We start from the raw sequence: 26,766 nt of genomic DNA on the forward strand, positions 1-26,766 counted from the left end.
GGTAGCCGTCATCGTCATGTCCGAGGTGCTCCTGACCACATCGGCCACGAGCGCCTGGACAGACATGGGCGCAGGGACTAAATTTGGAGTGACTTGACCAGGTCATTCTCTTTAGTCCTGCAGTCAGTCCTATTGAACCGTCTTATGGTGAGCAGGCAGGCGATACGGATTGCTAGCAATCCTATTGCATCATCTTCTGCCGGGCAGCCATGAGATGTGGATGGCATGCAGTCCTTCTGCACCGTCTGCTGCCAGCCAAAGATGTAAAAGATAGATGGAGTGGATCAAAACAAGAAATAGACCAGATCTGTTTTGTACTCATTTGCTTCCCCCCACACCCGTCTAGGGGACTCATTCCTCTAGGTCACACTGCAGTCACTCACAGAGAAGGTGCAGCAAGGCAAATCTAGCCATGTATCAATCAGAGGCCAGACTAACCTCCTTGTTCCAATAAGAACAATAACTTAGGTGCACCATTTCTTATTGGAACCCTCCGTGAAGTCCTGCCTGAAATACTCCTTGATGTAAAGCCACCCCCTTTGTTGATTTTAGCTCCCTGAAGCCAACCCTGTAAGCCATGTCGTCAGTCACCCCTCCCTCCGTCAGAGCAACGGCAGACAATCGTTCTGCACCTTTTTTCTGTGCGGACGCCATACCAAGGCAAGCATGGAGGCCGCTCAGCTCACTTTGGCAATTAGGAGCACATTAAACACCACACGCATTATCCAGCAGCATATGCAGCACCAGAACCTGGCAGAGCGATACCGGGCGAGGAGGCGACGTCAGCGCGATCACGTGAGTGATCAGGACATGGACACAGATTTCTCTGAAAGCATGGGCCCTGCCAATGCATGCATCATGGTGCTAATGGGGCAGGTTCATGCTGTGGAACGCCGATCCTGGGCTCGGGAAACAAGCACAGACTGGTGGGACCGCATAGTGTTGCGGGTCTGGGACAATTCCCAGTGGCTGCGAAACTTTCGCATGCATTAAGGGCACTTTCATGGAACTTTGTGACTTGCTTTCCCCTGCCCTGAAGCACATGAATACCAAGATGAGAGCAGCCCTCACAGTTGAGAAGCGAGTGGCGATAGCCCTGTGGAAGCTTGCAACGTCAGACAGCTACCGGTCAGTTGGGAATCAATTTGGAGTGAGCAAATCTACTGTTGGGGCTGCTGTGATACAAGTAGCCCACGCAATCAAAGATCTGCTGATATCAAGGGTAGTGACCCTGGGAAATGTGCAGGTCATAGTGGATGGCTTTGCTGCAATAGGATTCCCTAACTGTGGTGGGGCCATAGACGGAACCCATATCCCTATCTTGGCACCGGAGCACCAAGCCGCCGAGTACATAAACCGCAAGGGGTACTTTTCGATAGTGCTGCAAGCTCTGGTGGATCACAAGGGACATTTCAGCAACATCAACGTGGGATGGCCGGGAAAGGTACATGACGCTCGCATCTTCAGGAACTCTGGGCTGTTTCAAAAGCTGCAGGAAGGGACTTTATTCCCAGACCAGAAAATAACTGTTGGGGACGTTGAAATGCCTATATGTATCCTTGGGGACCCAGCCTACCCCTTAATGCCATGGCTCATGAAGCCGTACACAGGCAGCCTGGACAGTAGTCAGGAGCTGTTCAACTACAGGCTGAGCAAGTGCAGAATGGTGGTAGAATGTGCATTTGGACGTTTAAAGGCGCGCTGGCGCAGTTTACGGACTCGCTTAGACCTCAGCGAAACCAATATTCCCACTGTTATTACTGCTTGCTGTTTATGGCGGGGTGGGAGATTGAGGCAAGTCGCCTGGCTGCTGGTTACGTGCAGCCAGACACCAGGGCGGTTAGAAGAGCACAGGAGGGCGCGGTATGCATCAGAGAAGCTTTGAAAACCAGTTTCATGACTGGCCAGGCTACGGTGTGAAAGTTCTGTTTGTTTCTCCGTGATGAAACCCCCCGCTCCTTGGTTCACGCTACTTCCCTGCAAGCAAGTAAAGAAACAGGTACTGCAAGTCAGCTTAGCAAACACAGATTCCTACTAACATTGGAACCACTGCACTTCACTCCCATGCAGGGCACCAGACATTACTGGTGGTTTTCAGCCTCAAATTGCTCCCTCAAGGCATCCCTAATCCTTGCAGCCTCGCGCTGGCCCCCTCTAATAGCCCTGCTCTCTGGCTGTGCAAATTCAGCCTCCAGGTGTTGAATCTCAGAGGTACATGCCTGAGTGAAGATTTCACCCTTCCCTTCACAAATATTATAGAGGGTACAGCACGCGGATATAACCGCAGGGATGCTGTGTTCGACCAAGTCCAGCTTCCCATACAGAGATCACCAGCGGCCCTTTAAACGGCCAAAAGCACACTCCACAGTCATTCGGCACCAGCTCAGCCTGTACTTGAACCGTTCCTTGCTCCTGTCAAGGCTCCCTGTGTAGGGTTTCATGAGCCATGGCATTAACACATAAGTGGGGTCTCCAAGGATCACAATGGGCATTTCGACTTCCCCCACTGTGATCCTCCTCTTTGGGAAAAAAGTCCTGGCCTGCAGCTTCCTGAACAGGCCAGTGTTCCGAAAGATGTGTGCGTCATGCACCTTTCCGGGCCAGCCTGCGTTACTGTCAATGAAACACCCACAGTGATCCACAAGTGCCTGGAGAACCATATAGAAATACCCATTCCGATTAATGTACTTGAAGGCTAACTGGGGTGGTGCCAGAATAGGAATATGAGTCCCATCTATTGCCCCTCCACAGTTAGGGAAACCCATTTGTGCAAAGCCATCCACAATGTCCTGCACGTTACCCAGAGTCGCGGTTCTTCTGAGCAGGATGCGATTAATGGCCCTGCAAACTTGCATCAACACAAGTCCAACAGTCGACTTTCCCACTCTAAACTGGTTCGCGACTGATCGGTAACTGTCTGGAGTTGCCAGCTTCCAGAGTGCAATAGCCACCCACTTCTCCACCATAAGGGCAATTCTTAAACTCGTCCCCTTGCGCCGCAGGGTGGGGGCGAGCTCCTCACACAGTCCCATGAAAGTGGCTTTTCTCATCCGAAAGTTCTGCAGCCACTGCTCGTCATCCCAGACTTGCATGACGATGTGATCCCACCACTCAGTGCTTGCTTCCTGAGCCCAAAAGTGGCGTTCCACAGTGCTGAGCATGTCCGCGAATGCCACAAGCAATCTTGTGTCGTACCTGTTACACGACTCAATACCATCGTCGGACTCCTCACTGTCACTTTGGATCTTAAGGAATAGCTCGACTGACAAACATGACGTGCTGACGAGATTCGTCAGTATACTCCTGAGCAGTTCGGGCTCCATTTCCCAGAGACCGAAACGGAACACAGATCACGCTACACAGAAACCGTTGAAAGATGGCGCCAAATGTGGACAGAAACACAGGGATTGCTGGGATGCGAAGCGATGCATCACGGGGCGTTGGGACAGGACCCAGAATGCCCCGCATCCCACACTCCCTTCCCACAACCCACAACACCAGAATGGGAAGAGGTGCTCTGTGGGATATCTGCCCATAATGCACCTCTCCCAATGCCACTGCAAGTGCCACAAATGTGGCCACGAGAGTGCGCTGGCAGGTGGCAATGTGGACAGACTCCAGCGCTTTCCCTACTCAGCTGTACAAAGGCGGGTTTAACTCACAGCGCTGTACATCTCCAAGTGTAGCCAAGGCCCTAGCTAATGTTGTGATGTGGATTGTCTGACACAAAGGATTAACAGTTCTGTGATTAGCCCTTTACATGTTACCATTAAGCCAGTTTCAGCAAAACTCTGGATATAAACTGGCCATCAGGAAGTTTAGACTTGGAAATTAGACAAAGGTTTCTAACCATCAGAGGAGTGAAGTTCTGGAATAGCCTTCCAAGGGAAGCAGTGGGGGCAAAAGATCTATTTGGCTTCAAGATTAAACTCGATAAGTTTATGGAGGAGACGGTATGATGGGATAACATGATTTTGGCAATTAACTGATCTTTAACTATTCATGGTAAATAGGCCCAATGGCCTGTGAGGGATGTTAGATGGGGTGGGAAATGAGTTACTAGAGAGAATTCTTTCCTGGGTATGTGGCTGGTGAATCTTGCTCACATGCTCAGGGTTCAGCTGATCGCCATATTTGGGGTCAGGAAGGAATTTTCCTCCAGGGCAGACTGGAAGAGGTCCTGGGGGTTTTTCGCCTTCCTCTATAGCATGGGGCACAGGTCACTTGCTGGAGGATTCTCAGCACCTTGAAGTCTTTAAACCATGATTTGAGGACTTCAATAGCTCAGACATAGGTGAGAGGTTTATCGCAAGAGCGGGTGGGTGAGATTCTGTGGCCTGCATTGTGCAGGAGGTCAGACTAGATGATCATAATGGTCCCTTCTGACCTTAATATCTAGGAGTCTATGAGCACCATACTGAAGAGGAAAACTTCTAGCAAGGCTTACGTGCTATTACGCAACGTGCCATTGAACAGTTATTGTGCGGATGCAAACCATGTTGACTATATTTAAATCATAATTGCTTCTTTAACAGGCTTTCAGAATGTATAGACAATACTTCATATGTGTGGTATGCACTGCTGTATATTATGTAATATCCCCTGAGATGCCCAACAATACTTATCTAAGATCACAAATTGTATTGTTCTTCTTTATTTTGTTTGGTGCAAAAAGAGTATACATACTTTCAATGTATACAGAGTTTGAGCAAGTTGCACCTTACTTAAAGGGGTTTACAGATCCCACACAAAACTTGAGTAGTTAAGTTGTTATACAGATTTGTATTACTACTGATAACAGCAAAGAAGACAGAATTATGTAAAACAAAGGGCTAGAATTATTTAATTCCAAGGAAGTCAGAGGAAGACACTTAAGAAACATTGGCCAAACATATAACATTATTGAGATCGTATAATTCACCAGGAGTAAGTCATTCATAAGTATTATGCTACAATTGTGTTCTAGTTTGCTGAGTTAAGACATTTTTGCCAAATGTGTAATACTTAGACCCAATGACCAAGCTCCATTACATATAAGCAGCTTACAAAATATTTTACTAAGTGCTATTAAAATGTCACTCTTCTGTATTTCCTATCCTATCACTCCCATCTCTTTTTCTAGCCCAATTAATTCCGCAATACTGCAATCCAGTGGTTGACACAAAACAATCCACTATCACACAAGCAATCCTGTTACAGATATTAAATTGAGGTACCACTAAATGAATAAGGTAGTTGGAAGACACGTTATCTAAAGGAAAGGGCTTTGATTTCCATACAAATACCTTGCTAATCAACACAGATGGGGAAGGGGAGACACAGAAAGTTGGTAAATATGGATATTTAATTGAAACCTGATTTAATTCAGGTTTTCAAGGCAAGCAGAAACTCTCCAAATATAGCTCAACCAACCTCCACACTAAACAGACACCTACATAAGTGTCACTCAGGCAGGGACTCAAGAAGCAAACCAATAAAATCCTTGTGGAGGGTGCAGGGGGAAGCAACCTCACTAAAATATAATACAAAATGTATAATTAAAATCTCCCGTTTTCCAAGGCTTGCTAATTACACGGTGCCTTTGCCTGTCGGGCCGCTGCCCTCTCGGGGATGCTGGAGGAGAGCACAGCCTGCAGCTATGGCTCGCCCCAGGCAGGGCATGCCCACCCGGAGGGACAGCCTGTGTGCATGAGGCCGAGGACAGGGGGAGGCTGGGACCCGGGGAGAGGGAGGAGGCGGAGCGCAGACAGGCGTGGGCCCCCGGGGAAACCTCGCGGGGGCTCTAGCCGCGGGCATCGGCGAGGATGCTCAGGGGAGGGGGGCGCACAGGCGGCAGGTTTACCATCCCACACCGCCGCTAGGGCCGCCCCCTTTCCGGGCAGGGCAGCCCCGCCGCCTCCGGGAGCCTGACGCCAGGGTGCCCCGGGCAGCGGCTACGCTCCCATCGCCCTTACCCCGGGGCTGAGCTTTGCTGTGGGCACAGCAGGAGCCTCCCGTAGCGCCGGGCGGACGGTGCCCAGCAGCCTCCTCCCCCGGCCCGGGCCCCGCGGGCGGAAACTCACGGAGATGGCTGCGCCGCAGCAGCTCGGCTCTGGGCCCCCGCGCCTTCCGCCCAGGCGCCAGCAACAAGCCCAGCCCCTGCGTCGCCGCGGAGCGGGTGGAGCTCCCGCTCTCTGGGCGCCAGGGGGCGGCCTGGAGCCCCCTTATCGCTACCTCGGGGGTGGGGGGAGCGAGGACCGCTAGGGCAGAGCAGCCCCGCCCTTGGCAACGCGTTGCCAAGCCGGCTCGCAGGCGCCCTGCCGGGGGAGGGGAGGGGAGCGGAGCGGAGGGCCTGGCCGCTGGGGGCGCTCGCGGGGACTGGCGCTATGTAAACGCTGCGTGGCCGTAGTGCGGGACCAGACCGGGCAATGCGGCCTGTGCGCCAACTCTCCCAGAGCACAAAATGGAACACCCTAGCCCCGCCCCTTCCCCGAGGCCACGCCCTCTGCCCCGCCCCCACTCCCTACATTCCTCCCCCCTCTGTAGCTCGCTCTCCCCACCCTCCCTCTCTTTCACTGGGCTAGGGCAGGGGGTTGGGATGTGGAAGGGGGGCTCTGGAGTGGGGCTGGGGATGAGGGGTTTTGGGTACAGGAGAGAGCTCGAGGTTGTGGGGGGCTCAGGGCTGGGGCAGGGAGTTGGGGCTTGGGGCACAGGCTTACCTTGGGTGGCTCCCGGTCAGTGATGCAACTGCCTGTCCTGGCTTCATGCTGTGCCTTGTAATTGGCCAGCAGGTCCAGTGCCTAGGCAGGGGGGCCAGAAGTTTCCATATGCTGCTATTGCCCGCAGGCACAGCACCCCCCCCCCCAGCTCCCATTGGCCAGGAACAGCTCCGGTGCTTGGGGCAGGGGCAGCATGTGGAGCCCCTTGGTCCCCCCACCTAGAAGCCAGACCTGCTGGCTGCTTCCGGGGTGCAGTGCGGTACCAGGGCAGGTAGGGACTAGCCTGCCTTAGCCCCGCAGCATTGCCGACCGGCCTTTTAACAGCCTGGTCTGCGGTGCTGACTGGAGTTGCATTGATCCCTTTTTGACCAAGTGTTTCCTGTCTTCATTGAGTCTTTTTCTATTAGTGCATTGTACCATAAACTCACAGCTGATTTCACCCTTCTTCACAGTATTTTAGAATCATAGAAAGGTAGGACTGCACTAAAGGCAGGACTAAGTATTATCTAGACCATCCCTGACAGGTGTTTATCCACAGGCTCCAGCTTCCTCCAGGCCCCAGGGGTACTTAATCCCAGACTCTTCACCAGGCCCCCCCTCCTTTCCCCCAAGACCCCACCCCTGCCAGACCTCTTCCTGCTCCACTCTGCCCAGGTCCTGCCCCCACCCCTTCTCACAAGTCCCTGCCCCCACTGCACCCCACCTTGCCTCTTCCTGCCTAGTTCTGCCCTCCGCCCCCCCCCCCCGTCCCCGCTCCTCCCCCTCAAGCTGATCCCGGTGAGCAGGAGGTGCTGGGAAGGAAGGGGAAGAGTTGACCAGCAGGGCAGCCAGCTGACAGGAGGTGCTGGGGTGGGGGAAGAGAGTGAGCTGGCTGCCAGTGTATGCTTAGCAGTCACTAATTTTTTTCCGTGGGTGCTCCCACAGAGTCAGCTCCTATGTGTTTATCTAACCTGCTCTTAAAAATGTACAACAGAGATTCCACAACTTCCCTAGGCAATTTACTCCAGTGCTTAACTATCTTGATGGTTCCTAAATTTTTCCTAATGTCCAACCTAAACTGCCCTTGCTGCAATTTAAGCATGTGCATGTTTGTAAAATCAGGGCTTAGATTATAAACCCTTTAGGGCAGGGATTGCCTTTTACAGTGTGTAACCTTTTAAAAAAACATTATTAGTGATATAGTTATGTTTTGTTTTATAACCTTATGATGATAATTAATGGTGTGACAATAAGGAGGCAGCTGTCACTCAGGCGCCTCCTTCTCCTCCCCCTGCTGGACAAGCGCGGGCACGGCGCGGCCTCCCCCTGCTCCCACCGAGCGCCGGGCCACTAGCGGGGAGGAGGAGCAGAGCAGCAGCCGCAGCCGGAGTTGGCGGGGAGGGTTGGCGAGGAAGTGACCGGCCCCTCTCCCCTCCCCTCCCCTCCTCTCCTGTGCTGCCGGGCATGAGCCCCGGCTCCCTCTCCTGCCGGTGCGGTGCCAGCAGCCGCGGGGCTCGGGGAGAGGCGACCTTCCGAGGGGGCCGCTGGGGCGGGAGATGCGCTTGTTTCCAGCAGCGCCAGGAGCAGCATGTTCCCCGATGCCGACAGCACTAGCGGCAGCAGCAGCAGCAGCAGCGGCGGGCAGCCCGAGTCGGCGGGCGCCGCAGTCTCCGGCGCCCCGGGAGCGCGCAGCCCCGGCGGCCAGTCCTGCCGCAGCAGCGCCCCAGCGGCAGCCGCCGTCGCCGGCGGGGAGGAGGAGGCGGACGACGAGGAAGAGGAGGAGGATCCCGGCTCGTCCCGCCTGATGCTGGCGGCCGGGCTGGGGCTGCTGGCGGTGTCCCTGTTCCACCTGGGGCGGGCGGAGGCGGGGGACGGGGGGCAACCGTGCCTGGCCCTGCTGCTGCTGCGGTTGGCCCTCTACCTGGGCTGCGCGGCGGCCGCCTTCCTGCTGGGCACCTTGCTCGCCTTGAGCGGCCCGACCCGCGGCCACCTCCGGACCCCGCCGGACTTCCCCGCCGCCTGGAGCCGCGGGCCGAGGCGGGACGCTCCGCTCCTGCGGGCAGCCGCGGTAAGTGACACCCCGGGCTCTTCTCGCTGCTGGACAGACCCCCCCTCCCTCCTGCCGATCCCGGCCGTGCCCCAGCTACATAGCCTGGGCCCGGCAGCACAGAGGCCCCGGGCACATTTTGAACTGCGGTTTCTTGCTCACTCCTGTGTTGGGTTAAATCCCCTCCAGCAGCACGGAGGGGCTGAGATTCCTGCCCTCTTCCCAGCGCAGAGAGACCCCCGGGGGAATTGTGTGTGCCCGAAACCACACCTGGGGTGGGGGGCGGCTTCTGTAGAGTTTGCTGGACGTTAATCTTACGCTTGGTCTCTGACAGATGTTGCGTTGTAAATGCTTTGACAGCGGTGCTGCACTTAAGTGTTGTTGGCTACAGCTCGGTCAGGGGCTCCTGATCATACAAACTTGTCGCCGGTAAACGTTGTATGATGACAACGTTTTCCTGCAACAGTTGAAAACGATGTTTATTCAGGTCAGTTCAATTCTGCTTAAGGGTATATTTAAATCGAGAGTGCCTTTAGGTAGCCATCCGGATTCCAGGAACAAATGTTCGTCTTCTTGCCATTCCTTTACTTTAAAAAAATATTAAGGGGGGGGGTTGTAGGCAAGATACAAAATATTCATGTTGCTTCAATGTAAATGCAGCTGTAGGGAGTGCCAAAGACTGTCCTTGAGTAAACTTTATCATAATACCTCCTTCAGCTCTTACACACCTGCAAGATGAACTTGGGAAAGACATTCAACTTCACATTCTGTTTACCCTTCCAGGTTAACACCCCCAAATATAACAGTTTTCCTGCTGAACTCCAAAGGCCAGTTGTGTAGAGGCAAACCCTGTGTTAACACATACATAGACTTGCAGACTTATTGAGAAATGTTAGTCAAAGCAACTTATTTTAAGCATTTCCTGCCCCAAATAAAAAATCACAGGACTGTGAAAACTATTGCTTGACACGAGGAATTGTTTTCACTCTAATGCTGCATACAGATATAAAGGATGTGTACCATCTGACATCCCAGGTAAGCTCAGTATAGCTGATAGGAGACACATGCTTGTGAACTGCATAGTTCCATGAAAATATAGTGTAGGTAAGTGAAATTCCACAATAATAAATAATGCACTTTGTTATAGTGCATTTCATTAATGGATCTCAAAGTGCTTTACAATGAAGGGTAAGTGTTGTTAGCCACATTTTGGTATAAAACCTAAGAGTTAATAGGATCCAGGTAGTCCTGTTTAATGCTTTAACTTTGGTGTTAACAGCAACTTGAAAGCGTTATCATTTCTGAATTTCCAGGATGATGTCTGATTCAGCTTTTGACAGCATGGGCCTTTGAAACTGAGAGAGTAGAAAGCCTGTTATAATTCACTCACTAGTATAGTTTGCCATTCTTCCACCTCTCTCATCAAACATGCTAACAAAACTCTACAAAACTTTTGGGGGAGGAATTATTTCTTTGACCTATTAGTCATTAAAGAGGGAGCAGCAGGAAGGAACTAGTTTTTGACCAGAAATAAATTACCAGGCCTACTCCTGAGGGCTGCTGTCTATTGTTGTACAATAGAAAAGGACAGCGCATTATTTCCAGTAGAAAAGGATTATTCAGCCAGATGTTGGATGCTGGTGACACTAGTTGGCAAAACTGGCATGAAGGCATGTTCCGGGTCCATCCCCAGCAGTGGGTAAAAGTGATATTATATCTGATTCAAAAATGGCTACGCGTTTTTTTACACTGACATGCCTTCACCTTGTTCAGGGGTTTTTAGGAAGCAAATAGTGTATCTGCGCCATATGTGTGCAGGGGATAGGGTGTGGGTTGCAAAACCATTGAGGAGACACCCATAGGTCATATGAGGAAGCAGCAGTCACCTTCCTAACCTATATTGAGAGGGGTGTCCTGTTAAATATTGTGGCTAATGGACTGACACAGTTCAGCTAGTTTTTTTGGGGGGGATGGGTGGGAACCTAGTGTTTATTAACACTATTAAGTGTATAAATATTCTTGGATATTAACAATAGTTAATATGAAATTGTGAAAACCCATCTGATGCTGAGAGAAAAAGAAGTGCCAAGTCTTCGCTAACAGGCTTCAAACTCCATGGTCCATATCTTCAGGTGGAATAAATCAGCCTGAAATAAATGCAGCTGTGCTCATTTTCCCCCGTGTGACTACCTGCCCCTCCCACGCTCACCTAGGTTTTAAATCTCTCACTGCCACAATAGGAAGAAACAAGTTAAGAGGGCATTGAAATATGCATACAGTGGAAACTGCTTAATTAGAGAAGATTGAGATTTAAATCCAGAACCGAAGCTAATGTTTTCACTCTGAACAGCACAATAGCTTAATCCAGTGGGCAAGAACAAGAGCTGAAATATCTAGAGACAAATACAGTTGCTTCACTTTATATGCTATATACACATTCTTTTCCTGGTATATTACCTCCCATTTCTCTCTGAAATTTTCTCCTCTCATTCCTGTCCACTGGTTTCATGTGTGGCGCTGTTGTCTCACCACACTTGTTTTGTATTGGCTGTCTACGGGTTTTGTCCTGTGGTATTTTTAATTATTTCTGAAAATATTTTAAATTATTTTAAAAACCCAAAACTTCACAGTTTAGTAGCTGTGGCACAGTTACCTTGGTCCAGGGATAGCCCTTGCCCCAGGATCTGATGCCTGCCAAGATTCAATCAGTTATAATGTGCCAGATGTAGTCCAGTCAAGGTCCTTTCCCACGAGATATAACCTGGCTACCTGAAAGGAGTGGGAAGGAAATGCCAAAAAAAGGAGTGAGGGGATTTCCTCCTTTCCATTTGGAAGCCCCCATCCAAGGCATCTGACTTCCTAGGTCCTACGATTGCAGCTCTGTCTTGTTTTTTCTGACACAAAATTGTTTTAAGCACCAAGGCTCTTTATGTTGCAGATACATTTTCTTCAAAGAGGATTTTTTTATGGGTACAGGAATCATTCTGATCAGTGCTTGGATGCCATAGCAGTGGGGGCAGTATTAAAAACTTGATAGGTATTACATAAAAATATAGGCCACCCAATAGATTTTGTTGCCAAATCTCTCATTCATCTTTCTTTCTGTAATAATTCGTAAGATAAGATCACCTCTTCCTATCATGATTTCTATAATATTTACAAATCTTCTGGTCTTGCTTAACTGTTGCTTTCCTATCTGTCATGGATCCTTCTGATATCATTTTTCTATCCCTTTCAAGAGCCGGTAATGGGGTACCTGTGAAGCTAGAATTTCCCAAACTTTGACACATCTTTCCTTTCTTCAAGCACAGAAAAGAATAATCTGGCTGTGTCTAATGCAAAACAGTTTTCTAAAGAGGGTTATGGATGGGGGCAGAAGGCCTTCATTGGAAAAAGAATCTATTTGGAGTGGGTGTTTCGATGTGAGCTCAAAGCAAGCTTGTTAATTGTTCTTTCTTTCAGGGTGACTTCCACTTTAGGCTCAGCAAATGAGGAAACACTAAGTATTCAGTAATAAATATTTATTCTAACTGGAGTTGGACTGAGCTCTCAGAGAGTTGGTAGGAGTGTTTAATTGACTTCAAAGGGAGCTGGGTCAGGCCCTTATCCTATACTTCAGTTAAACTCTCTATTAAAAAAATAGTTTTGCCAAAGGCCTTGATTCTGCATATATTTATGATGCTTGAGTAGTCCCATTGTTTTCAACAGGTCTATTAATGTGAGTAAAATAACTTACACGAGTAAGTGCGGAAGGATCAGGCCCTGAATAAGCAAAATTTGTCCTTTTCTACCCTTGTTTTGTTTGAACTGTCTCCCAGAGAAGCTATGTCCCACAATGCGAAATGTACTTTGCTTAACCTCGATGGGAGGTGAAAGGTGGGATTTTGTGTGTGTGTGTTTTAAAACTTAGATTGTTCAGTGAATGCATTAGAAACCTATTGAGAATTACATGGAAAAATAACACATTACATTGAAAGACTTCAAAGAAAGTGTGTCATTTAGTTAATATTAGAATCTACAAACAGATGCAAAATTTAATGTAAATCAGACTTAATTTACTTTGTGTCTTTGGTTAATTTGTTTGTGTTTTGCTTTTGCTCCTTCACCGAAACCTGAAGACTTATTTTCCAGTAGTTTGAAGATCTGTGTCTGCACAGCAGGGCACTGTACCAAAATGATATTTTTATATGTGATGTATTGAGTGACCAGCTCTCTGTAGACAACACCCCTGATTCCACATCAAGTTTAGTTCTGTGAAGATCGTTGGTTTGTTTTTGTTTTTTCTTCTCCTGTCCTCTCTTTTTATTTTCATTAACTTCCATATGGATGAAGAAAACTTGCAGACCATTCATGGAAGTAGTACAATGAATAAAAGCAATGGTAAATATTTAGCTATAGAAGCTAATATTTATAGACATACAGTCCTTTCTCACAGATCATAACATGTATGGTTCTAGGCTGTATTTGGCTTTCAATCCTTTAACATAAATAGGAAATATTCCCAACACTTAGAAGGAATTGGTGCTAGACAAGATGCAATAGGACAACAAAGAAATGTAATGTCCTAATTGTACTGTCTTCTAATCAAAACTCTTAAAATTCCCTGGAGATATTTACGTACCAAACAGACACATGCCCTTTCACACAGAAGTTAGAGATGGAAAAGACCTATTAGAATATCCATCTTCCTGTAAATTTAGGATTGTACTGTTCAGCGCCTTGGGTTAATCAGATGTACTAATTTGTGTTAATAGTGTCTGAGATAATTTTGACTGATTTTAAAAAAGTCCCTTGAATGGATAACTAAAAGGGGAAAAAAATAAACTTGTGTGTAACTTAATGTAGCTCCAAGGAACTGGGAGGCCACAGTAGTGTTCTTTTTCCTTTCTAAATTGTGTTTTGACTCTGAGTCACTTTAATGACTCTTAATTAGTGGGTTGAGTTGCCACACTCACTTTTAGAAATACCAAAACTAAGATGGATGAGATGCTTATTAGAGTCAATGACTATACATTTAGTTGATATGAATGATACTTTATAGAGAGTGGTTTATTTAATCTAACTTGAACTAACAGAAAGGAGAATAAACATGTTTTCCAGCAAAAAAAAATGTATTGATCATAACATCACCCCCCAGATTCTGGAGATTAGTGGTTTTACTGTTTTAAATTCACATAAAAAGATTCTTATGTGCACACATGCCCACCATTGAGTGTCTCTTGAAAATTTAAACCTGATATAGTTAGTCACTTTTTTTGTTTTGAACTTACCTTAGGAAAATATCTTTCACATATACTTAGCAGGATTCCTTCTTCAAAAGTATTTTTATACAGTTATTTTGACTGTGAGATTTACACGCCTCTGTTTCACATTCTGAGGTGGCCAGCTTTTCTTTCAGTCCATATGTAATTTATATATAATTGATAATGCTATGTACATAGGTCCCTTGTGCAAGAAGAGAAGAATTGCATCTCTCTCCCCAGACTACCTAACTATTGCCTAGCCTTTGGAGCTGCTGGGGTCCAGGAAGATGAGTTTTATCACTTAAATTGTAGAAAAATCAGTAGTGAGATTATTGGAAAATAGAAAAGGAGTACTTGTGGCACCTTAGGGACTAACCAATTTATTTGAGCATAAGCTTTCGTGAGCTACAGCTCACTTCATCGGATGCATTCAGTGGAAAATACGAAAGCTTATGCTGAAATTGGTTAGTCTCTAAGGTGCCACAAGTACTCTTTTTCTTTTTGCGAATACAGACTAACACGGCTGTTACTCTGAAACCTGTCATATTGGAAAATAGTCCCTTGTGGATCAGACAGGATAGCTGGTGGCCTAGACCAATCATTTGATATGATGTAGAAAGCTGAGCATTCTTCCCTCTTCTGATGAGGAAAATCAACCCCAGGGGTTGGGATGGTAAATAGCAGGAGCCACCGCAGCTATCAGAGGAGGTACACCTTCACATGTAGGTCTCTTTTCTAAAATGTGATCACATGCACTATGTGGAGGAGGGAGGGCTGGGCACAATGTGGAATGGCAGGAACAACATCCTATGCATCTTTTGATTAGGTTTGGATATGTTATTCAGAAACATCCATAATTATCCTAAAAATTAGTTTTTTCTGCAAAATCTACCTGCTGAAGCCTAATTTATCCTCCCCCCGATTCTTAAGAGATCTATAGAAAATCACTGATCCTTAAGGTGTCCTGCTATCCACTTCTGTCCATCTTGAGAATATGCTGTTTGCAGTTCTGTCACCACTGCTTTTTGATCATAGGACTTTCTGATTCCAGAAACCAAGAATTCTGGACTGTCTTTGTTCAAGATTGCTCACCGGTTTCTCCTCCTCTGCATTTTGACATCTGAAGATATGCTAGTTTGTCCTTATCTAAGTGTTTTGTTAATCTCCCTTTAATGATGCAGTCAGCTAACTTCCCTCATGCTGAAGTGAATCTTATTAATGTGTAATTCATTAAATAAATAAATAAAAAGGCAGCTGGCATGAGTGGGGAAGGGATAGCTCAGTGGTTTGAGCATTGGCCTGCTAAACTCAGTGTTGTGAGTTCACTCTTTGAGGGGGTCATTTAGGGATCTGGGGCAAAAATTGGGGATTGGTCCTGCTTTGAGCAGGGGGTTGGACTAGATGACCTCCTGAGGTCCCTTCCAACCCTGCTATTCTATGATGGCAGCAATCTTCAGAAATATTTCTAGGGTTATATTTTGTAGATCCAGTCCTGCAGTGGGAGTTGGGGAGCAAACCCACAGAAGAAATTACCAGGGGAAAAGACAATTACACATTTTCTCCCTCCTTCCTCTCCTCCGGTTTGGCTTAGCTGGCTATGTGTTATTCACAAAATAGCTGCATGGTCCATGGGCCATGTGGATAAAGAAGGTCTGATGGTGGAAGCAGAGGATCCTAGGGGTAGCCACTCTGTACTGTGTTTCCCAAAGAGAATGCTCACCCAGCATAGTGGAAAAGGAGCAAAATTAATGCTGATTAAAGCAGAATTCCTTCTCTGTGTTCTTCTGTTGCCCATTAAAGGAGTTGGAACACAGTGTATTTGCTGTAGAAGGAGGCTTGAGGTCAAAAGGGTTGGAGATAAATGTAGGGGATAAATGTAGTAGGTTAAGCTGTGGTCCGTGATCTGTGTGTGGAGTTGAAGCCTGGGTTTTTCCCAGACCTTAATCTATTCAGATTCTTCTGCTTTCGAATTTGCTGGGACCTTTGCGTTTGAGGACTGATTGTTTTCTTCCATACATTCTCATAAAGGAGGAGAGCACAGGGCTATTCTGTAGGCAGGGAATCCTCTGTTAACTTATCATTATTCTTATGAAATTGTGCACAAACCTTTGCTCTGATTCTGAAGGCCTTTTTTCCATTTTAAAGATGTGATAGAACCACTAATGGATGAAAAAGGAATATTGCTTTGTAAATAGATATTTAAATGCTAATGTTACTTTGCTAAATTAGAAATAATCACAGGATATGGGGAAAGATAGTACATTCAAAACATTTTTTTCCTCAAACTGAGTAGTCCTGTCTGTTTAATTTGATACAACTTTAATTTAACTTTCTATAAAGTTGTTATTGTTGGAAACTCCTAGTTGTAGAAGCTAGGGGTTGGTTATGTGTGTGTATATATATATTTAAAATCTTCAACTCTATCAGTTTAGAAACCAATACAATTAAAACAGTACAGCACCCTAGGATGGACACAGTTATGTTGTAAATTTACGGAAATAAGATATAACAATATAAGCACCCTTATCCTTATAGCTGTTCTTGGAGCACCCAGGCCTGTGATTCACCTTGTTACCGCCTGCCTCTATTGTGAGGGAGTCTTGCTTGTGTCTGGCTGGGTGTCGGCTCCCTAACACCAACAACCTTTCATGCATTCTCCTCTGGGCTGTGGCAACCCTATCTTTTCCTTGCAGGTTAACAATAGGTGCACCCAGTCCCTGAGTCCCTTTGAACTGTTCCCCTGTGATATGCAGCCCCTGATACTGGCTACTTACAGAAATCTCAGATCCTCTGTTTACTAGTTTTATCTTAAACCACCATTCCTGTAAACTGCACAGCACTTAAAACATAAAAGTAGGTTTGTTTAAGAAAGAATAGAGCTTCAACGCGAAACGAGAGTGTGATGGAAACAAATGGTTACAACGCAAAACAAAATCATACAATGCAAATCTGGGTCTACACTTATTAATAGTTACCTTTTCTGCCTAATAAAATAGGTACTCCCCTCCCAAAGTTCAGTCTATTGCAGAGCTAGCTGACTGGCTTTATAGGAACCAGGATCCAGTTTTTCATGAGAATTCTTGAGGGGTGGGAGCTGTCTCCCCAGTGAATGGATTTGTGTTATGATGAAACAGTCTATTGTCTTTTTTCATAGGCAGGGCGATTCCCTGTCTGTTTTAATGTTCTTTTTGTACTTCTAAGTGGTTTCAATTATTTTTAATTGTCTCCAATGATTTTCCACTGAAAGTTGTGGGACGGCACAAGGGTAGACAACTGAGCCTTGGATTACATCTTGGACTAACCAGGGTGGGGTGATTTCCCCCCTGCTTGAGTGGGCCATCACTGAGACATATTATCCCCGGTGACTGAAGTTTTAGTCCAAGCCCATAAAGCGTAACTATATGGAAAGTATATTATTTCTTAAATATTACCTGTACATACGTACATTTGGCAATGGTTATGAATTTTGACTGGTTACAAGTGTTCTGTAGATACTTTATATATTGCTCCTATGAATATCCTGCAAGACATTTCTTTGGTGTAATGGGTTTATTGGGTCTGAGGCTAGAGTTGTTTGCAAAGAACAGGGGACCCTTTGCCAAGGGGCCTCTGTGTCACAAACTATGTCCATGCTAGGTGGTTGCACTGTTTTAACTCTCATGTCTAAACTGAGAGTTAAAATGATACAAAAAGTTTGTAGACCAGTCCTTAGTATGACTGATATATAACTTCTTTGATAGCTAAAAGTGATTTAAAAATATCTTAAATTTCTTAGCGGTTAGTGTGGGTCTTTTGTGAATGAAAAAATGCTTACGTACTGTTCATAAGGTATTTCTAGTAGGAAAATTATATATCCTTCTCAGTTAAAGCTGAACTCATGGAAATTTTACTAAAACATCATCAGAAGCAGCAACTATTGATTACCGAAGTTCATTCTGATGTTCATGTACATCATGAGACTGTGACAATAAAGAAAAATGTTAATAGTTATAATATTGGATAGCGCAAGCAGATGAGTCATTTGATATTGGTTTTTGTGTATTACAGTCTTTTGCCTTTTGGCCCATAGATTAAAATTGAAAAATGCTTTGCACAAAATATAGTTATATAATGTACTGTGACAGGGTCGGGCCAGATGGCTACAGGGGAGTAATAGAAGGCAGATATATTAGCCCCAGGTTAAGTAGGTCCCTTTTCCCTGGGTAAGGTAGCAGGGAAGGTTCCAGAACAATCAGGACCCTTCTGGAGACTATTAAGACAGACAGGCTGATTAGAACACCTGCAGCCAATCAAGAAGCTGCTAGAATCAATTAAGGCAGGCTAATCAGGGCACCTGGGTTTAAAAAGGAGCTCACTTCAGTTTGTGGTGCGTGTGTGAGGAGCTGGGAGCAAGAGACGCTTGGAGCTGAGAGAAAGTGGACTGTTGGAGGACTGAGGAGTACAAGCATTATCAGATACCAGGAGGAAGGTCCTATGATGAGAATAAAGAAGGTGTTGGGAGGAGTACCCGGAGTAGAGGGCAGGCTCGGGTTCCCCCCAAACCTCCCAACTCCTGGTCAGACACAGGAGGAGTCGACCTGGACTGTGGGTTCAGAAAAATGGCCAAGCTGAGGACTGCCGTGAAGCTCCAAGGCGAGCAAATCCTCCAATAAGTGCAAGACCCACCAAGGCAGATGAGGAACTTTGTCACAATACATTGTATTCTGAGTTCTGTACTGGTTTTATTTTTATTGCATTAGTGTAATCGAAAAAATTGCTAATTTTCCTGTGTGAGTGGGCAGAAAACTTGAGGGCAGAACAAGTATGTGGTGGCTGATGTTTATGCCTTGTACGTGTTGTCTGATTTGTAGTGTCACATGTTTTAGAATTGCATCTGACTAATCATGCAATAAGTTGCATATTAGTATGTCGATACTGCGTTTTGTTTACCTTGACCTCCATACATCTCCATCTCCATAGTTAATATATCTACTTAATTCTTTACAATTTAATATTTCAACTTGAGTTATGTTTAAAACAGGTTTTAAATTAATCAAATTGTGTCATACCAATAAATTGCGTTAGTTTGGTAATTTTTTCATTAGGAAGACTGATCAGATAGTAAAACAGTCTAAGGCTGGCTCAGTGCCAGCTTGGATTTCATTTCAAGCCTCCAAGGCTCTTGCTGTCTGTATCTTACATGATTCCCATCAGTAACAGATAAGGTTGCCAACTTTATAATTGCACGAAACTGAACACACTTGCCCAGCCCCTGTCCTGCCCGTTCTCTGAGGACCTGCCCCTGCTCACTCCATCCTGCCTCCCTCTGTTGCTCACTCTCCCCCACCCTCACTCACTTGCTCATTTTCACTGGGCTGAGACAGGGGGTTGGTGTGTGGGAGGGGGTACAGGCTCTGGGCTGGGGGTGGGGCTCTGGGGTGGGCGCAAAAATGAGGGATTCAGGTGTGGGAGGGGGCTCCAGGCTGGGGCAGAGGGTTGGGGTGCGGGGAGGGGTGAGGGCTCTGGGCTGGGGATTTGGACTCTGGGGTGGGGCCGGGGATGAGGGGTTTGAGGTGTAGGAGGGGGCTGGGAGTGGGGCCAAGGGGTTTGGAGTATGGGAGGGGGCTCCAGGCTGGGAGAAGGTACAGGCTCTGGGTTGGCAGTGCGGGATCTGGGTTGGGGTCAGAAATGAGGGATTCAGGGTGTGTGGGGGCTCTGGGCTGGGGTTGGGATGCAGGACGGGGTGCGTGCTGCAGCTGGGTATAGGCTCTAGGGTCAGGCTCCAGATGAAGGGTTTGGGGTGCAGGAGATGGCTCATGGATGGGGCAGGGGGTTGGGGCACAGGAGAGGGTGCAGGCTCTGGATGGCACTTACCTTGGGCGACTCTCTGGAAGTGGCAAAATCTCCCTCAGGTCCTAGGCCTAGGTGCAGCCAAGGGGCTCCGTATGCTGCCTCCGCCCTCAGGCGCTGCCCCCCGCAGCACCCATTGGCCGCGTTTCCTGGCCAATGGGAGCTGCAGAGCCGGTGTTCAGGGTGGCACCTCTGGGTGGGGCAGTGTGTGTAGCCCCCCCGGCCACCCCTCCACCTGGGAGCTGAGGGACATGTTGCCGCTTCCGGGGAGCCGCGTGGAGGCAGGTATGGAGCCTTCCTGCACTGCCAACCGGACTTTTAACAGCCTGGTCAGCAGTGCTGATCAGAGCCACCAGGGTCCCCTTTCGACCAGGTGGTCCAGTTGAAAACCGGACTCCTGGCATCCATAGTAACAAATGACAAATGTGATACAAAAGATTCCAGCCAGTGCATGCTTCCTTTTCTTATGTAAACAAACACATGCAGGAAAACCTTAAGAGGCAGAAGTATTTTTTCAAATCAGTGTTCCCTGTTTTAGTGGCCTCATACCTCTCCTTTTTTCTCCCTCCTCATTTGAATCCCAAAGTAAGTGAGAGTTCAGAAATCGGTAAAATCTGTCTTAATGGCTGCTGATTTATTATAATCAGAACTTTAAGGCATTGTCTCTGTTGTGTTGTGACTGTCAAACGTTTTCATGTAGACATAACCATTAAAAAACTGACAGTGTCTCACTGGGGGGAGGGATAGCTCAGTGGTTTGAGCATTGGCCTCTTAAACCCAGGGTTGTGAGTTCAATCTTTGAGGGGGCCATTTTGGGATCTGGGACAAAAATTGGGGATTGGTCCTGCTTTGAGCAGGGGGTTGGACTAGATGACCTCCTAAGGTCCCTTCCAACCCTGATATTCTAGGATACCAGTTAAGCATATAAGATTTGACGTCAGTGAGAGCAGGATTAGGCCCATAGTAAAGATGTGCAAGACTTTTTTTTTTTTTTTAACCTGAGCAGGTAAGACTGTATTGCTTTAGGTGGCAGCATGCTGTGCAACTGAGGTTGTGCCCAAAACAGACCCTCTGAAGAAAAAAGAAGTGTGTTACTTTTAACCCTTAGAAGCTGTAGTGATGCTTACCCATTTTACAAACAGACTGACATCTCCTGGATTGATAGCCAGTTGTAACATATGTTGGTTGGCTTGGGTGTGTCTGTACATTTCTTCATAGCAAAAAACATTTCAGTTATAGTCCGTAGTTTTCTCTTACTCATAACATTGCAAAAATTTTTTCTTTTATGCTCAAATATTCAGGGCTGGCCTAAATCACAGGCACCATACGCATGTGACGAGGGCCCTGGCATCTGGGGTCGCATGATGTCAGAATCTCAGCTTTGGTATTAAAAATTGTTTCTAGCGCTTATGGTGATGAAGAAAACTTAAAGAGCCCCTGTGACCTAAGTGTCACTGAATCAGTAATGTGTGCCTAGTCAGCAAACAGCCTCAAACAGTAGTTTGGAGGGGTGTAACTTTCCTCATTAATTGTAATGGCACATAAACTCCGAAACCTGCTGTTCTGGAGGGCTCCCTGATTATACCATTACCCCAGCAGAGGACTGTGCCCTTGCTGCCTCCACACCATCATATGTAGAGGGGCTCTCTCACACAGAGTCCTCTGCTTGCATAGATTGCATATCTGATCTCTCCTCTGGAATAGACCCAAGCTCACCTTAAAACAGGAAGCAATGGTTTGAGGAGGAGAGGAGGCCTGCCCAGAGAGAAGAGGTGGTGGGCCTTAGTGTAGAGGGTTCCACAAAAGCTCTTATACTGTGCTTACGCACTTCATGGAAGTCAATAGATCTCTTTATAGGCCCTAAGAGCTGAGGTACCACATATGGCTGTGTATGGGCCTCTGCAAAATATCAAGTAGACTTTTTCCCATAGAAGTTTTTGCTTTGAAGTGTCCTACTCTTTAAGATTTAAGGGACTGTACCTACTATTTCAAAACATTCCCCTTTTTTTGTCTTTATGTCTTTGCAGTCTCCCTATGTCAGACCTGCATTGAGCCATCTAAATACAGAAGGTACACTGGTTTAACCAGAGGTACATTTTAAACTGTTATAGTTAAACAGTGTAATCAGTTCCATACATGGGCACCCTTCAGGGTGGATTTGATTTAAATCATGATTGATTTAAATCACTAGTCAGGAAAACTTGATTTAATCATGGATTTCTACATAAAAGTGCATTCTTATTGGTTGTTATAACCTTAATACGTATTCTTCACAACTCAGAGATAGATGTAGGTTTCATTTTTAGAAGGTACACACTATACATTTTTAAAGTGATTTATTTTGAAAACTTTTCAGATTAGTCCCTCCCTTCTCACATTTATCTCCAGACTTCTTCTCCTTGTCCAGATCTATTCTGTCCCCAACAATCTTCTATTCATTGAACTTTTTGAAACTGCACTTTTAGAGAGAGGTAAAGGATTGGCTGTGTGTACACAAATTTGCAGAAGGACGATAGGGTTGAGGTCTGTTATTTCTCACCTCTATATATTTATTTAATTAATTAATTAAAAACATTTTTTGCTGTTATCTCTGGAGACACAAATCCAGTTTGAGAACTTCAAAACTAAGCATCTCTGATGGTATCCTCTAGACTGAGCACTGAGTCCAATTGGGCAGATAGAACGATTAACCTAAATAATCTATACAGAAGCCCCTGGAACCCCATAAAATTGGGTCCCTAATCCATGAACTACAGGTATTGGAACTCTTTTACAAAAATTTTTCTTAAACATAACATGAATATATTGTCTCATGCTATAAAATTGGAATTTATAATCCCTATTCTATGATGAGAGATCTTTGAGCTATAATGAATCTTAATTAAAACTATAGATAGGTTTTTTCCTCAAAAAACATTTTATCAAAAAAGTCCGATTTAAATAAAAAAAAATCTGATTTTTTTTTTTAAAAGAGCATTGATTTTTATCCACCCTGGCACTCGTTTATATGAGTTGAAAACGAGCTTATTTCAGTTTAGCTTGTGACACAAGCTAAACAAACAAACATCAGGCTTAAACTGATCTAAAAGAATGTCCCTGCAGGGGTTTGCACCAGTTCAATTAAATAGGTTTAAAATTGTATCTTAGTTAAATCAGTGCAACTTCTGCATTTAGATGAGTGGCACTTCCTTTAGATGTGAAAACATCAAAGAAAACAAAGTAAGCCCTTTCTAGTCTGAGCTTTATAACCAGAACTTCATTTCCCCCCTCTCCCCCCAGTGAAAGTGGGGCACAGACATACTGGCAGTAATGGGAACCAGTGTAGGGGTAATTTTAAAGTCCTACCTACACTACAGAAACTGTGGTGTTTGACACCCACATGCCCTTTTAGCTCCTGTTTACCTCACCTCAAACCAGTATTACACCCATTTGTCCTGCTGGCATGGGCAGTCAACTGTTCAATGCTCATTGTACCAAAGTGTGCAGACATTTCCTTCTGCTAGAACTCTCAAGCTGTCTGTGCACAAAGGATTTTCTGAAAATCTCCCACTGTTGCTCTAGAGCTGGTGCAAGTCTTCTTCCAATAGTTCATGGACCCATGGAACCCTGATAATAGACTGTCTGCTGTCTTTACTGTTCCATCGTTCAACCCAGTGGCCTGTCTACACTAACACCCCCGCCTTTGCCAGCACCAATGGAGCTGAACTGATGGTTGGATTTAAAAAGCTTCTCAGTGTAAAGCAAAGTGCAAGAGGCATTGCTAGGGGGATGTTGAGCACTGTTGACTATCAACACCGGCTGGAAAGAGAATGGGAGTTTAGAGGTAGGGATCTTTGTATGACACGTGGTGTCAAACTCAGCAGTTGCTTTAGTATAGACATACCCTGAAATGCGGTTCATTGTTAGTAATTACCAGTTAAACTGAATTCCCCTGTGTATTCTTGGATGAGTTCATGTGAAAAAGCATCTGCTGCTCATACAAATAAATGTGAATGTTTACATATAATTGGGATCTTTTTCCCCTAGAGATTTGATTTGAATTTTACAACTGGAGGACTAATATTTGCTTAGCTCTTTTCCCGTTTGCTCTCTGCCAGTCTGGAGCCATTTCCTCTCAAACTGTGGCACTGCTGCACTGTCTATGACCTTCTACACCGATTCCTGTGTCACTCTGCAGTATTTCTCAGAAAATTCAACTTACTGTGCAGCTTCCATACAATGTATCTCCATTGTGTCCTTTAATAGTTGTGTACTGTGCCACCAAATAGATAATTATTTTTAAAGTTTTTTTATCATCCTTGTCCACTGTGATTTCTTACCCAGTTCCTTCTTCTGATCACCCCTTTTGTTCAGATCTCTTGCTGCCGAGTATCGAGTATCGCTGTCTCTTGGTTCTTGTTGAACATGTTTGATTTAAGCAGAGCACTCCTTGCCGTTTAGAAGATAAAACTTGCAAATTATAAACAATAACGTTCTGTAAAATAAATTTTTATGAATTAAACCATGAGTTTGCAATTGCCTCAGTAAAGTACTCCACAATAAGGGCTTTTGATTTTTAGGTTTTAACTAATAAACACAGATAAAACACCCACCATTTAATTAAAAAAAAATCAAATTGGTGTTTTATCCAATAAACACTGGAAAAATTTTGGAAATAGTTACTTGTATCTAAGTGCTTGTCACACTACTAGGTGTGATTTCTAAAGCGCACTAAGATGTTCGTCAGTGAAAGACCCTGCTGGTGCGCACTGAAGATCCTAAAGATTTCCTAAACAGTACTATATTAAAGTGCACTAGGGAACATTATAAAGAAATTACTCATTACTGTGAAGTGTATAATATGTTGCTCAGTACAGTATATACGAGAGCCCCCCCAAAACCCCTTATTTTTGGACATCTACATAAAATTAAGAAACCCTGTCAAACAGAAGTCTAACCCTCAGGCAATAGGGAAGCACTGCTCTTTGTGTTGAAGCATAAGACTTTTAAGACTGAAATATGAAAGGATCAAATTGTGCAGTGAGCCCACTTTGTAGAATTGTGTATATGGGATTATAGTGCCTGTGATATGGAGTAATTCCTGATACAGAAAGGGATCTATTCTTAAAGTATTGAGCTGACGTCCTTTCCTCTGCTTGTAAAGAGGTACTGAGTTGAGAAGAAGGAAAAAGTCCCATGATATGAGGCAAAAATAGGTGTTTAATATGTATAGTTTCTTTGTCCTGGATTACATTAGAACTAGTTTTGAATGTAGAAATTTGTGGCAGATGCTCCATTGGATCCATCACTACTCTAGAATGAGGAAAAAGATACTCAATGCAACTATATAATGTAAACAAGTGTGTGTGTTAGAGAATGATCCTAGGGGAAAACTTGAATGGCTTTTGTTTCCAGGACCCTCTGAAGTATCACTCTGTTAAATTTCTTTAGAAATGTAATTGGAATATTTATGCAGCTGATTCTCTTCCCATTTCTTTTTAAATTGAGACATGGGGAATAATTTTATTTCCATCCTATGAATAAGGCACATAAATCCTGAAGTAATGCCATGACTGGCATTATGAATTTGCTGTGTGAAACAAATTGTCTCAAAAGTAGCAAATCAGAATCCTCAAAATATTTTTGTTAGTATTTTACAGGCTCAGGAAAATGTTTAGAAAACCCTCAGCTGTCCAAACTATCCTTTCTGCCTAAGGGGAAAGAGAAGTCCTCTCCTTATATATGGCATTCCAGATCTGTGGAACTCCTTACCTGCTTATGATGCTAGCTTTTAAGTGCTAGGAGACATTCATATGAAAGAACTCTATGAAATAGTGTAAGGTTAATTCATTGATTGTGCTATGATTTATAAAAAATATTACTATAATGGTAGCACCTAAAGGCTCTGATTGGGGATCGAGAACCCATTAGAAGTGTGTTGTGCTAGACCAAGGGTGGGCAAACTTTTTGGCCCGAGGGCCACATTGGGGTCCAAAACTGTATGGAGGGCCAGGTAGGGAAGGCTGTGCCTCCCCAAACAGCCTGGCCCCTGCCCTCTATTTGCCCCCTCCCACTTCCTGCCCCCCTCAGAACCCTTCACCCTCCAACCCCCCCCCACTCCTTGTCCCCTGACTGCCCCCTCCGGGACCTCCACCCATAACCCCCCCCCCCGGGACTCTACCCCCTATCTAACTGCCCCCCCATCCCCCCCCGACTCTCCCTCCCCCCCAGAACCTCTGCCCTATCCAACCACCCCCTGTTCCCCATCCCCTGACTGCCCCCTCCCGGGACCCCCCACCCCTAACTGCTCCCCCCCCCCCGGGGTCCCACCTCCTATCCAACCATCCCCTGCTCCCTGACTGCCCCCTAGGAACCGCTGCCCTTATCCAACCCCCCAGCCCCTTTAACATGCCGCCCAGAGCAGAATGTCTGGGAGCCGAGCCGAAGCCAGACACTCTGACACGCTGTCCTGCATGAGCGCGCAGCCCTGCTGCCCAGAGTGCTGCCCGCACAGCGGTGTAACTGCAGGGGAGGGGGGGCAGTAGGAGAGGGGCTGGGGGCTAGCCTCCTGGGCCAGGAGCTCAGGGGCTGGGCAGGATGGTCATCTGGCCCGCGGGCCGTAGTTTGCCCACATCTGTGCTAGACACTATACATGTATCGTAAGAAAAAGATAGTGTATTAATTGCACCAAAATGCACTGAGCCATCAGACTCTCTTTAAATCAGGTTACAGTTTTGGCAGATATAAGTTCTAACACTTCATTTGTGTTTGGACTTCTCCCCAGATTTAGAGGAAAGATTTTTGCACGTTTTCCCCCTTCTTTCAATAACTTTTATATTTACCAGGAGAACATTTCCAAAGTGCTGTCTCTTCAGCAAGGGACTGAATCCTTTTCTGTATTTAAAAGTTGTACTGGAATAACATGGGACTGTCTTGCATCCATTTACAAATTCTCTCCCATTAACAGATCTGTGCACTTAAGTCAACATAA

At 45.8% G+C, this 26,766-nt stretch overlaps 2 protein-coding genes across 6 annotated transcripts in view; one reads left to right on the forward strand and one right to left on the reverse strand.

Annotated features, from left to right (window-relative positions):
- The window catches only part of CFAP97 (cilia and flagella associated protein 97), a 50,426-nt gene extending 44,137 nt beyond the window's left edge, over positions 1–6,289 (reverse strand). Inside the window, exon 1 of one of the 2 annotated variants that reach the window (XM_073341799.2) lies at positions 6,063–6,289. The gene's annotated coding sequence lies outside the window, so the exon portion shown is untranslated. The other variant, XM_073341800.2, reaches the window with a different exon arrangement.
- A 1,710-nt stretch (positions 6,290–7,999) lies between these two features.
- SNX25 (sorting nexin 25) overlaps positions 8,000–26,766 on the forward strand; it is a 148,096-nt gene continuing 129,329 nt past the window's right edge. For 2 of the 4 annotated variants that reach the window (XM_073341839.2, XM_073341840.2), the window contains exon 1: positions 8,009–8,745. In XM_073341839.2, coding sequence (XP_073197940.1) covers positions 8,266–8,745 — 480 coding nt within the window. In that variant the 5' untranslated portion in view covers positions 8,009–8,265. Of the gene's footprint in view, positions 8,746–26,766 lie in introns of all 4 variants that reach the window. The other 2 variants (XM_073341842.2, XM_073341841.2) reach the window with 2 other exon arrangements.

This window comes from Lepidochelys kempii, chromosome 4, assembly GCF_965140285.1.
Source record: "Lepidochelys kempii isolate rLepKem1 chromosome 4, rLepKem1.hap1, whole genome shotgun sequence".
NCBI lineage: Eukaryota > Metazoa > Chordata > Testudines > Cheloniidae > Lepidochelys > Lepidochelys kempii.